Raw genomic sequence first — 13,190 nt, 5'->3', positions numbered from 1 at the left:
ATCGTCTCGCGAATAGGTTCGACGACTTCCAGCCTCCTGAACAAGCCGGTTTCCGAAAGGGCTTCAGTACCATAGACCACATACATACGCTGCGGCAGGTTATACAGAAGACTCAAGAGTATAACCGGCCACTTTGCTTAGCGTTTGTGGACTATGAGAAAGCCTTTGATTCGGTGGAAACCTGGGCTGTGTTAAGGTCACTGCAGAGATGCCGAATTGACTACCGGTACATCGAAGTTTTGAAGTGTTTGTACAAAAACGCCACTATGTCAGTCCGTATACAGGACCAGACTACGAAACCGATCCAACTGCAGCGAGGAGTGCGACAGGGAGATGTTATCTCCCCGAAGCTGTTTACCGCTGCGTTGGAGGACGTTTTTAAGCTTCTGGATTGGAACGGGCTTGGCATCAACATTAACGGCGAGTACATCACTCAACTTCGGTTTGCCGACGATGTAGTCATAATGGCAGAGACTCTGGAAGACCTTAATGCGATGCTCAATGACCTCAGCAGAGTTTCTCAACAGGTGGGCCTTCGTATGAACATGAGCAAGACGAAAATTATGTCTAACGCTCATGTTGCGCTCCACCCAATAATTGTTGGGAACTCTGCACTCGAAATTGTAGACGAGTATATATACCTAGGACACACGATCCAGTTAGGTAGGTCCAATTTCGAGAAAGAGGTAAACCGCCGAATCCAACTCGGATGGGCAGCGTTCGGGAAACTTCGTGACATCTTCTCGTCCAAAATCCCCCAGTGCCTGAAGACTAAAGTCTTCGAACAGTGCGTGTTGCCAGTGATGACTTACGGATCAGAGACATGGTCGCTAACTATGGGCCTCATAAGAAGGCTCAGAGTCACTCAGCGGGCGATGGAGAGAGCTATGTTAGGAGTATCTCTACGTGATCAAATCAGAAATGAGGAGATCCGTAGAAGAACTAGAGTTACCGACATAGCTCAGCGAGTTGCGAAGCTGAAGTGGCAATGGGCGGGGCACATAGCTCGGAGAACCGATGGACGTTGGGGTCTTAAGGTGCTGGAATGGCGACCCCGCACCGGTAAACGCAGCGTAGGTCGGCCCCAAACGAGGTGGACAGATGACATCAGGCGAGTAGCTGGGAGCCGTTGGAGGCAAGCGGCCCAGGACCGTGCATTGTGGAACTCCCTACAAAAGACCTATGTCCAGCAGTGGACGTCAATTGGTTGAGATGATGATGATGATGATGAAGATACCTATGTGGCGTCTGAGTCTCAATACAAGACATGTCATCATCATAATCACATAAACCTTTACTACAGAGCACGGGTTGTCCACCACGCTGGCCTAGTGCGGATTGGTGGACTCCACACACCTTTGAGAACATTATGTAGAACCCTCAGGCATGCAGGTTTTCTCACGATGTTTTCCTTCACCGTTGAAGCAAGTGATATTTTAACTTAAAACGCACATAACTTAGAAAAGTTAGAGGTGCTTGCTGGGATTCTAACTCGGTCCCAATGCCCTCTCACCGCTTCATAACACATGTAAGTATATTAAAATACCCACAATGTCATGAAAATTAATTGTGAATGAAATATAAAAGTGATTAAGTATTTACTTGAGAACTATTAAAAAAAATATAAGAATTATTAGAATATTTGCAAAAAATGCTTGTCAATTTATATCTATCTGGAAAATGATATCATTTATTCAAATTTTTTACCAACTTTACAAAATGACGGTACGTACGTACCTACCTTATAAAAATAAAATATAGGAACAACAGTTGGGTAGATTGTAATAGCTGGAATTTTTACAATATCTAGTAAATTCTAAAAAGTAATATATTTCCAAAATTCAGATGATATTTAGGAAGTCAGCATTTATATATTACTAGCTGACCATATTTAGGGGGATGAAAAATAGTTATTGTCCGATTCTCAGATATACCGAATTTGCACCCAAAAATTCATGAGAATCGGTCAAGCTGTTGCGGAGAAGTTTAACATTTACATGTAAGAGATAAATATATATTTATATTATATTTATATATGTTCGTGCGATCTATAAAATGGGTCCGAGAGAGTCATTGAAAGATAAATTTAAAGATGTTAAAATAATGACACTCTATAGCCAATATATATTTGAAAATTTAATGTATGTTCACAAAAATATATCAAAATTTAAAAGAAAGTGTGACTGCAATAATTTGAACGTTAGAAGCAAAAATAAACTTGCAGTGCAGTACACTAGACTACACAAAATAAGCAATTCATTTAAAGGAAATTGTATACAATTTTACAATAAATTACCGGTTGATATCTTGGGGATATCACTAAAGAAGTTCAAAGTTTGTATTAAGCGAAAGCTTATAGAAAAGTCCTTTTATATTATAAAGGATCACGTAAACGATAAAAAAGCTTGGGTGTAAACAATTGCTCTAACCAGGTTGCTTCTTAAATATTTTCTAATGACAATGTGAGATGGTGATAACAAAAAGAAGCGGCTAAGTTTGTTGTGGGCTTCTTCTTAGACCAGGGCGCGATTGGAACCCTCGTAGCTTTAGTTTTAAGTTTACGATTGTAGTTATCGCCATCACTACTCACTGCTATGTACACATTTTGTATATAATAACGCATCAAAAGTGCCATCTATGTGCCTATTTGAATAAAGAAATATTTGACTTTGACTATATTATATATACATATATATGTCCAGCCCGCAGCAGACCCGCTCACACTTGCCATATTTTGAAGTGCAACTTATTTATGTATGTACTTGCAACAACCGGACCTCGTGATCATGTTATAATATATGAATTTATTTATTATGTTATAATATAAGAAGCTAGATATATATATATCTAGCTTCTGATTTACATTTCGAAGAAGTGTTCGAGCCGTGTCAAGTACAAAAGATATTAATCTATATCTATTTGTTTGTTTGTTTGAATGCTTTCTCTTGAAGTACTTATCGAAATTGAAAAATATTTATTCAATTCAAGAGATCATTTCTTGCGGAATACTTTTAAATTACCCGTACTAGTGGATGAAATTTTATGTAAAAGTTTATTCGTGTTTAGGTTGACCAACAAAATAGTAAAGGACATGTTTAAGGATTTATAAAAATATCACCCGCAAAGGAATTAAACACGCTAAGACAAAATGCGCTAAACTCGAGAGATATCAGTATCATAAAAAGTCTTTCTTTCATTTTCAAACCAATTCTTGAGGAAGGTTGTAAGTTATTTAACAGCACAAACTATGACGTAGTAATAATAATATATTATGTTTGCAAGCTTTCTTCAAAATTAACATTGCTAATTGGCCGCCGAAAGGTCACCCGGTACTCATATCTCAATTCACATCAGCGGCCCCCACTTTACGTGTCGCCAACGATGAGAGAAAAAAAAAATCAAACTAATAGATACGACATTGAGTGTAGGTCACAATTGACGAGCGCTGAACGCTGGGACTCGACGAGGTCGCAGTGGGAATAGAGAATTCAATCAGTAGAGCAACTGACGTCTTGTTGACAGACAATTACGACTACCGCTAATAGATTTTCACCGTCTTCAGTTCCTAGGTAGTTAGATAAATTTATACGTACACCACAATATGTTGGATTAGTATTAGTAGTAGTGTCTTTTTCGATTTGCACCCTGATTGCATGACCCTGCTGAAGGTATGCGTTCCGTAGAATCAATTCAATTAAAAGTCGCTGCGTTTGTCATTGTAAGATATAGAGTAGAAATCTGGAAACCAACGTAAAAAGTTAGAAATGTGGTTGTGAGACAGGATATTGGACCCGTATGACAGATAGGCCATACAAAAACTTACTTCAACTTAAAATGCAGATGAAATAAGATGACTGACTGGCCAAAGAATAACTTCTTGGCTGAAATTTAATGCCAACGATACGGAAAAAGTTTCGATTAGTAATGTGCAGCTGTGTTTAAATTACAGATTAAAGACTCTCGTACTCCGAAAGGATTTAATACTAACGTGCACATTAAAGATTGCTGAAAACATGTTAATGGACATAATATCTCGTCAAAAAATCGTATCCGATTAATTACTGTAAACTTAACAACTACGTTTCAGTTTTTGTGTTGATCTTCTTTTAAGGTCATGGATTAAAAATGTTTAGTACATGTTAGCAATCAAAATATAGGTTTTTGTATTACGGTGGTTTAACAGTGCTAGACTCAAGATGTGGGTGAAAAACAAAATTACCACAAACCACACCACCACACATTGTTCGGATGACCAAGGCGAAGCGGGGGTCGGGCCTACCCTGATGATTAGCGCCGGAAATATATTAACCCCAGAATTAGATGGCTACGCTTTTTAAGGTCTGCCATCTCGGCTAGGGGGCTAAAGGTGTTATGTCCGAGTCCTCTGAGATATCATATACCGACGTCGGTAATTATCCTCGAGCATTGAAACCGCAAATTACCCGTCGAGTCGACGTCGGATCTAAAAAATATCATATTTACTAATGTAGCTACGCTAATATATATTTTTTTCTTTGGCAAAAACAGTCATTACATAGAAGTAACTTAATACATATAATAACAATCTTATTATAAAATAAACATTGCCAAAAAAGTACATTAATTTATAATAATAGCATTGAGCAGAACAGTAAGGCTGTAAGTGACGACATGACGGCCGAGTGACGCAGTGGGCAGCGACCCTGCTTTCTGAGTCCAAGGTCGTGGGTTCGATTCCCACAACTGGATAATGTTTGTGTGATGAACATGAATGTTTTTCAGTGTCTGGGTGTTTATCTGTATATTATAAGTATATATGTGTAGCTGATGAATATTTTTTTATATTCATAAAAAAATATTCATCAGCTATCACAGTACCCAAACACAAGCTACGCTTACTTTGGGGCTAGATGGCGATGTGTGTATTGTCGTCGTATATTTATTTATTATATTTATTTATAAGTGGCACAGGCACATAATTATTAAAAACAGCAAGCAAGAAAAAGAGATAGTTAACAAAAAGTATGAAGGTAGGTACATCTCTGGTACTGGCGGAAGGTACATATTGGAGTCATAAATAATACGATGACCGATGATTAACATTAGTTAAGCAAGAAGACCTTTCCATTTCTGGCACATTCAACTACATGGTGGGCCTTACTCGGCCCGGCCCTACGGCCTAAACTCTTCTCATTGTGGGTGGAAACACGTGCCATGTAGTGGGCCGGTAATGCGTTGATATCATGATAATCAGATAATCATCGATTCAACTGCCATTGGTTAAGAAATGAATGAATTTCTTATTTTTTCGTAATTACTTTCCTTTGAAATATATAGCAAGTTAATAGTTAATCAGATATTTATAACTTTCCGAGAAGATACCATTGGTACATATAATTAGCAAACTCACTGGAAGTTCAAATACGGTGGAGTTGACAAGTTTCATTTTTCGCGGTAGAAGAGAGTCAAGACACGCTTACAGTTCACGGAACGCGGGTAAAAACGTCATTCCGATGAAAAACACTTGAATTTCTCAGTGGAGAGAAATACTTATAATTTATAACTACCACCTTAGTATAGCCGGTTTGAAAATCTTGTAAGAAAAAAATACAACGCGACGTCTTTTTCCAAAGCGTTCGAAACATGCTAGTGACGTCAGTTGCATATTGTCCATTAGTCTTGATCGAGTTACGAGAGCGCAAATAGCAATCAATCGAGGTTGATCTTAGCGACGTTAATAATAAAAATATGACTATAGGACAATACAAACATCGCTATGTAGCCGCAAAGTAAGCGTTGCTTGTTTTAAGGGTACCTACTAAGTTGAATGATAAATATTTGTATTTATTCACTTTATATTATACACTAAACATAAATACTTACAATATACAAATGACGCCCAGACGTTGAAAAACATTAATGTTCATTACACAAGCATTTTCCAGTTGTAGGAATCGAACCCACAGCCTTGGACTCGGAAAGCAGGGTCGCTGCCCACTTCGCTAATCGGCCGTCAAGTCGGTTATCAGATAGGTGTACGACTTTTGCCTTTAGGTTATCCCACTGAGCAGTCTTCAGGCATTGAGGTATTATTATGAGGATTCAACGGTTCCCGTCCTTCTCAAAATTGGACTGATTGAGGTTGCCACCTAAAGGTGTTGCGATGATGACCTCTCGCAGTTAAATGCGGCCCCGGCTATGATACGCCCCCGACGATGATAGATGGATAGACGACAATAAACGAGTCGTAGGAAGCTGTTTCCAGCAAGCGGCAAAATACTGTGGAATTTGGAGTTCCATAAGACCTATGGCCAGCACAGTGGCGTGCAAAAATAGATTTCGAACATGTACAAAAGTACTATCATCACTAAATTATTATGGAACTTGTATAGGAGCAAGATTTTACCATTTTCTGTTATATTACGGCTTTATGCCTTCCCTGGTCAAAAAGCCTTTGCTCGCCACTAGTCCAGCAGTGGAAGCCCATTGGCTGACGTGATGATGATGACTAAGCCGTCGGTCCCGGTAATTGTGACAAAAGCTTTTGTTCGTGACTTTAAAATAACAGTTGTAGTTGGTATGGTTATAACGTTGATTAGCTCGTATTAACGTACACTAGAAGGTCTGCCAATAGCGCAAGCTTTAAATAAGAAAAAGTATGGTTCGTGCCGATTAATAGGCGATCAGCATTAACCACCGACTTCGATCATATCAAAGCTCAAGCCAGGCGTAAAAGTGAACTTAAGAAGAGACGGGGATCGATTACACGACACTTACAGGCTACAGTGGCTGCCGCGTGAAAAATGACCCCGAGCCTAGAAAGCGACAGTGATTACGGTTGCGCAATCGCCGAATCGACGGTCAGTGACCGGCGCGGGCCGCGGCGTGGGGAAAGTCGCGCGCAATTAGCTTGTGTGCACACTGCACATGTGCGTCAGTGGGCCAACTATGAATATGTAAAAGTTAAGTGCAGCTGTCGTCACGAAAGTTGGCACCGTAGATTCGGGATCCAACCCAATCACCACCGAACTATGCAGCTTAAAAGGCAAATCATCATTCTCATAATCATCACCTGGCCCACTACAATCTCCGAATGAGTAGGCTGTAGTCCACCAAGCTGGACAAGTGAGGAGAGGATTTGACACGCCTTTGAGAACGTTGTGGGTAACTCTCAGTCATGCAGTTTTCCTTACCTGTTGAAGCAAGTGATATTTTAATTCCTTAAATTAAAAACGTACACAACATTGAAGGACTTGGTCTCTGGTGATAGACTAGTGGTTAACTAGGAGATGCTATGATAGAAAAATTTGCTCCAACTGAATTAAATTTAGTTATAATAAAAGATAAATTATTTAGATAATAATTTAAATTAAATAAAAAATAATGTACAAATGTTATTTTACAAATTTTTATTGAGTACAAGTCTGTTTTGTTGACTTTTTTATATTCTGTGTTGTAGAAATTGCATTTGGTTTTGCTGTTAACAAAGTTAAAATGTATAAAACAACTGCAGTTTTTGTGGTACTAGCCACTGCATGTATATGTACCATTGCATGTATATTTTATAAGGTTGATTAATTAATAAAGGCAATGGTTAAAGTGGATGTTGGGTTTATGAATGTTGAATCACTTTAGTCTGCTTTGCACTGAATAAAACATGAGCGATCGCATTACAAATATCTAGGCTTTACAAATGATCATTCTTAATCATGCAGAAGGTATTTCTTATCTTAAAATATAAAACAATTCATCTTTCTCCATGAGAAAATCCTGTGACATTAAGTATAGAAAAGGACATCATACTCAAAAATTGGTTTGGAATTAAAAATAGTATATATATATATATATATATATATATATAATAATACAAATTTAAGTTATTTTCAGTTAAATTATTATAGTTGCTATATTGATGTCGTCTACTAAAATATTTCTCATTTCAATTAATTTGCATAGTTTTGCATACAAATGAGTAGTATGGCTTTTTCCCAACAAGAAAAAGGAGAAGCAAATTTTTTTGATGTCTTTTGCTTAAAGTTATTAACGTTCCTACTTACTACGTAAATATTGCATATTGGTTTAGAGCTATTTATCTGCAATTCAGTTTGTGTATTCATAATACTCCATACTATTTAAGTTTTTATGTCTGTATTTTATGTAATATACCAGTTCAATATTGTTTAGAAACAACTTAAAAAGGTGCGACTTCTGAGAACGTTATTAACATTTTTCTAGAGAATAAGTTAAATGTCTAACGATTACAGCATTTTTAATCAGTTTAGGTTAAAGACAGAGCCAAATAACAACATTAGCACTATGGTGCCAATCCTTTTGTTCACAAATCTGTAATGGAAACAAAAATAGTCTTTTTCCACAGGTAACATTGTAAAAAGAACAAAAGTAATTTTAAAACTGTTGTTTTAGTTTAGTATTTACAGTACAGAGGAGTCAAACAGAATTGGCAACAATTTTGTAGTTATTGAATAAATAGCTAACTTGTTACCTACTGAATGGTGGGTCAGCCTAGTTTGTTACCTTTACTGAATTAAGCAACAAAAAAAACCAAAAACAACAGACAGTAAAGAGACTATGGACAGACTCGCCTATATGATACTGAAAATTACTTTTATTCTTGAGAAAATCAATTCTTGTTAGTTTGTATCATACTACACTGTATGTACACTAAATTAAAATTGGAAAATGAGATACCCACAGAGATGTCAAGTGCGACAATGACTATAAAAACCTTATAACAGGTAACATAGAATGTATTTTAATAAATTAACAAAGACTTATTTCAATAATACAAAATATACTTTAAACTTATATTTTACAGATCCATACAAAGTTTTAATATAAACGAATAGTGCATGGCTACGCAGGATTAGAACTTATGCCCTCACCCCGCAAGATGCAAAATTTCATTAGATATAAATTAATTGTGCTATTCTTTTCAAATCATATAAACAATATTGTTTTATTTTCTGAAAACTTAATTATTATTGTGCTATTTCAGGTTTTACAATAAAAGTCCTATTGTTTAAAACAGAAACAATCCTTCAAAACATATTGAACAGATTACTAATATGAAACTACGTCTTATTTTTGTTAAAAGATCAGCTAACCTTGTGAATCAGCTGATGACACCTTTGTTTAGTCTTGCATACGAAAAATTTTTGGTATCTAACAAATATCACAAGTACATACCTCTTCTCGACGTTTGAGCCAGCGGCCACAGGGACTCTCCTCCAGGATCTCGCTTTCGTCCTCTGAATCCTCCCCACTTTCTCTAGGAGACTTGCGCTCTTTGTCGATACTTCTGCCACCCGACATCGCACCGAATTAACTTACACCAAACAAACAAACCAACACCGCACAGTCAACTTATACTTCACAGATGTTTTCACCAGAGAAAACACTAGGAAATAATTTCAAAATACACTTTTTCTTGTAACCATAACCAAGGTTGCAAGACTAGGTGTCACTAACGTTTCATCCCAAACCATTATTCGTTGCACGACACTGTATAGAAAGATTGTACTGCTTGAAATTTAAAGATCAAAGATTTATCTACACAAAGCGATAGAACGCAACGAGTCCAGCGAGCTTACTCATGATAATTGAAATAAATTGTTCGCCGGCGTATCTCTCGACGTATTTCTATCCGACACAAATATAAAACCATAGACACTTTCACTTTTTTTTCTGTCCTTCCCAGTTTCCAACAACCATAGACAAATTCCATTTATCTGTTTTATTTTATATTATCTTTAATAAATTTATTTTATTAAAAACTGCATTAATAGATAATATTAATTGTGATAAAACTAAAATAGATTAAATTCTCTATACTAAAAATAATTGTTATTACAAATAGTGGCATCTATTGTGCTAAATAGAAAATACATTGAGGATGGTAGAAGCGACCTCTATTTAAACACATGAAAATCATCAAGTACCGTGCAGAAACAAGAACCTAACCTATAGAAATACTGCAACTGATTACTAGATGGCACTGTACTGAAAATACATTGAAATCTATTTTTGCAAGTGTCCATAGGTATAATATTTATGGATCTGAAGAGTTTTTGTTTGTTTGTTCGCTTGAACACGCTAATCTCAGGAACTACTGGTCTGATTTTTAAACTTCTTTCAGTGTTGAATAGCCCACTTATCGGGGAAGGCTATATAGGCTATAATTTATTTAAAAAAAAACTAGAGATCCTTAAGGAAATTGCAGTTAGAAGTTATAACGAGTAATAAAATTTGAGGACTATACCTAAACAAAACTGTTTTAGAGCTACTAGAGTTACAAGAGGTTATAAAGTTATTTTTAAAAACTATAACTATAACTACGTAGTTCTAGTTATACATACGTATGTGATAAAAACTGAAACTAACCAACTCACCAATTCTCCTTCAAACCTCCAAAGTGGGTCCTATCCATTTACTGGCTCCAGATAATAATGCTTACCCATTGCGCCAACGACTATTAGGTAGATACTTATTTCCTGCTGCTACTACGATACATCTATTAAATAATCTGTTTCTACGCGAAGTCGAGGGCACCATTTTTTTCCATTGGTGTTCCTATTCTCTCATTTCCAATCCAAAAACAGCACTAAACGATTCAACACACGATGCGTGTGCCTGCTTAAATTAACAAAAGCAAACTATTACTTGTTTTTCACTTTTGCTTCTGCTTGCGAAAGTAACCGGCAATAACTAAAGACATGGCTTTATGCCTTACAGTCAAAAAATACTAACATGATTATTAAACACTGAAGACATGGCTGTACGGTAATATGCCATTGCCTTTTTCCTATGGGAAAGAATAAAGAAAAAAATACAATAAAAAACCGGCAGGCGGCAATACGAGGTTACGGGCTGCCTGAAATAAAACCGTAAAATATCATAAAATACCTAAGAAGGTTCAAAAAGTTCCTTTTAAGCATAACTTAAGTGTCTGAGAAAAGAGAACTATGTGGGGGATATTTGAACCAACGGACGGCTTGACCGGATACCCAAGAAAAATTAGGTAAAGTATGTGCTGGCTTCCCTTTTCTCTGATTCCTTCACATCTTTCGTTTTGTACAGCAATATACAAAAAACTTAAAATACATACAAGTCTAGATTAAGGTTTGAGATTATTTTAAAATTTATATTATTTTAAAGTTAAATCAGGTGAAACCGCGGGGAACCAGTTGCAGATAAAATAAAAGGTTGAAAGAACTTAGCTATGTAGATTTTTACAGGGGACAAGGTATGACCGATATTATGTCTAAATGCCCTCACTTTACACGTTTCAGTTAATTTTACTCTATAGAAAAAAAATACTATAGGTACTTAATAAAGAGAAATGTGGATGGTGTTTATTGTTGTTATTTTAATTTGGTTAATATTATGGATATATAATAATAAGAATAACTGGTAATTTAATTTTTTTTCATTACCATACATAATTAACAATCAGTGTAAATTTGTAATGAAAAATGATGTCCCCTAAGCGTAGGTGAAATCTATTTAGTACATACTTGAAATCATCAATAATTGCAAAAACATGGGAAAACAAAAAAAAACATAAATTGCATCCTCGCTTACTGAAACCGAATCCTCTTCGTTAGAAACACAGCTCGTCAACAGTGCCAAATATGCCCGTTTTCGATGAACTAGACAATGCCTAAATAAGTTGCGGCTAACCTAAGGCGATTCCTAGGCATACATCAACCGTTTACCAATAGTCACCGAGTAGAACGTTTTTTTTCTTATGACAAAAATCATTAGGCATTCAAATTAGGCGTGAAAACGACATAAGTCTGAGATTTCTACATTCGTTTAGTCGGCTCGTACACAGTTATTTTAACTCTAATATCCGTCATAATGTTATTATGATGACCTTACAGCTTGAGGTAAAAATAACTGTACACGGATCGTACTTATTCGATCGCATGAAAGTTAAGTACGATTTATAAGGTATCGAAAAAGGTTACTAGATGGCGCTCGTTAGATTCCATATCCATAATATCATACCTATATTAACGTTTGTAGATACGTAGAAATAAAGGTAGGACGTATTTTAATTCTAAACACGTTTTAACCTATACATTGTGTAAGGTAAGTTGATACCTAGGTACCTACTTTTAATGAGAATTTTATTAACGCTTGAACGCTTGGATTCCCAAGTTGATTAGAAAATAAAGTCTGATGTTTGCTTATCCGTGAATTTCTTAGAAAAAAAACAATTTTTAGATCTAGGTAGGTAGGGCCAAATTCTAGACATTTCAGACTTTCAGCAGAAAAACTTTCAGCTGGGGTATAAAACACGTAAGAAGTTTATTTATACATTTTATTTGTACACGACAAAAAGAAAAAAAAACTGAGAGGAAAAAAGAAACTAAAAAAGTAGGATACAAAAGGCTGCTTTATCGCTTAGCTCTCTTCCAGGCAACCTTAGGATTAGGAAAATCAAGAGAGTTCGCTTTCTCTTGTGGGGTGTATTATTATAACATACGTATAATCAACAGATTGCACTCATAAACTAATATGAGTAATATAAATCATAAAAATAAAAATGAATAAACTAATATGTATTATACTGTAGGTGACATAATATAATAAATAATTAAATACGTGTAAGAATAAAACACCTAATGCTGTCTGTCTGTACTGCTCAAGATAATGAACTTTAACAGCATGTTTGAATATATCTAGTGAACTATTCCGTGACTGCAGATGTTACGATGTAGGCCCTTTTACACCTTTATATCACCCCTTAATCTCACTTTCCATCAGGTTGTGGTCAAGTGCTAGTCTATATTAACGTTATAAAATCAGAAACTTCTAACGCGTCTCAGAGTTGTACCAATTTGTAGAGCCGTTTTAAGTAACGTCACACCGTTAGGATTGACGAGAATAAACCATGATATTATTATATATGCTTTAGTCCTCAAATTCCACTACACTTTTGCAGTGGGATCTGGCAGAACTTTGGGCAGAGCATTAATAAGTGCAGAAGTTTCACAGCATACAAAATTTGCGAGTGGCGAGTTTATAGACGGCAGCCTGCTGACATTAAAATCCGTAGCAGGTAGATTTTGAAATCAGACTGTCTGTTTATAACATCTCTACCACCAGTTCGGTAAGCAGTTTCTACCAAAAAACTCAACAGTTGCTCTTATAACGATAGAACAGTAAGAATATTTGTAGTGTTT

General features: G+C 36.1%; 1 protein-coding gene across 1 annotated transcript in view; it reads right to left on the bottom strand.

Moving 5' to 3' along the window:
* The window catches only part of LOC120624589 (nuclear receptor-binding protein homolog), an 89,285-nt gene extending 79,655 nt beyond the window's left edge, over positions 1 to 9,630 (bottom strand). Inside the window, exon 1 of the mRNA XM_039891228.1 lies at positions 9,187 to 9,630. Coding sequence (XP_039747162.1) covers positions 9,187 to 9,312 — 126 coding nt within the window. The 5' untranslated portion in view covers positions 9,313 to 9,630. The remainder of the gene's footprint in view (positions 1 to 9,186) is intronic.
* Between the last annotated feature and the right edge of the window lie 3,560 nt (positions 9,631 to 13,190).

The sequence above is a fragment of the Pararge aegeria genome, chromosome 6 (genome assembly GCF_905163445.1).
Source record: "Pararge aegeria chromosome 6, ilParAegt1.1, whole genome shotgun sequence".
Lineage (NCBI taxonomy): Eukaryota > Metazoa > Arthropoda > Insecta > Lepidoptera > Nymphalidae > Pararge > Pararge aegeria.
Note: the sequence above shows the minus strand (reverse complement) of the source record. Positions and strands in the feature narration are given on the sequence as shown.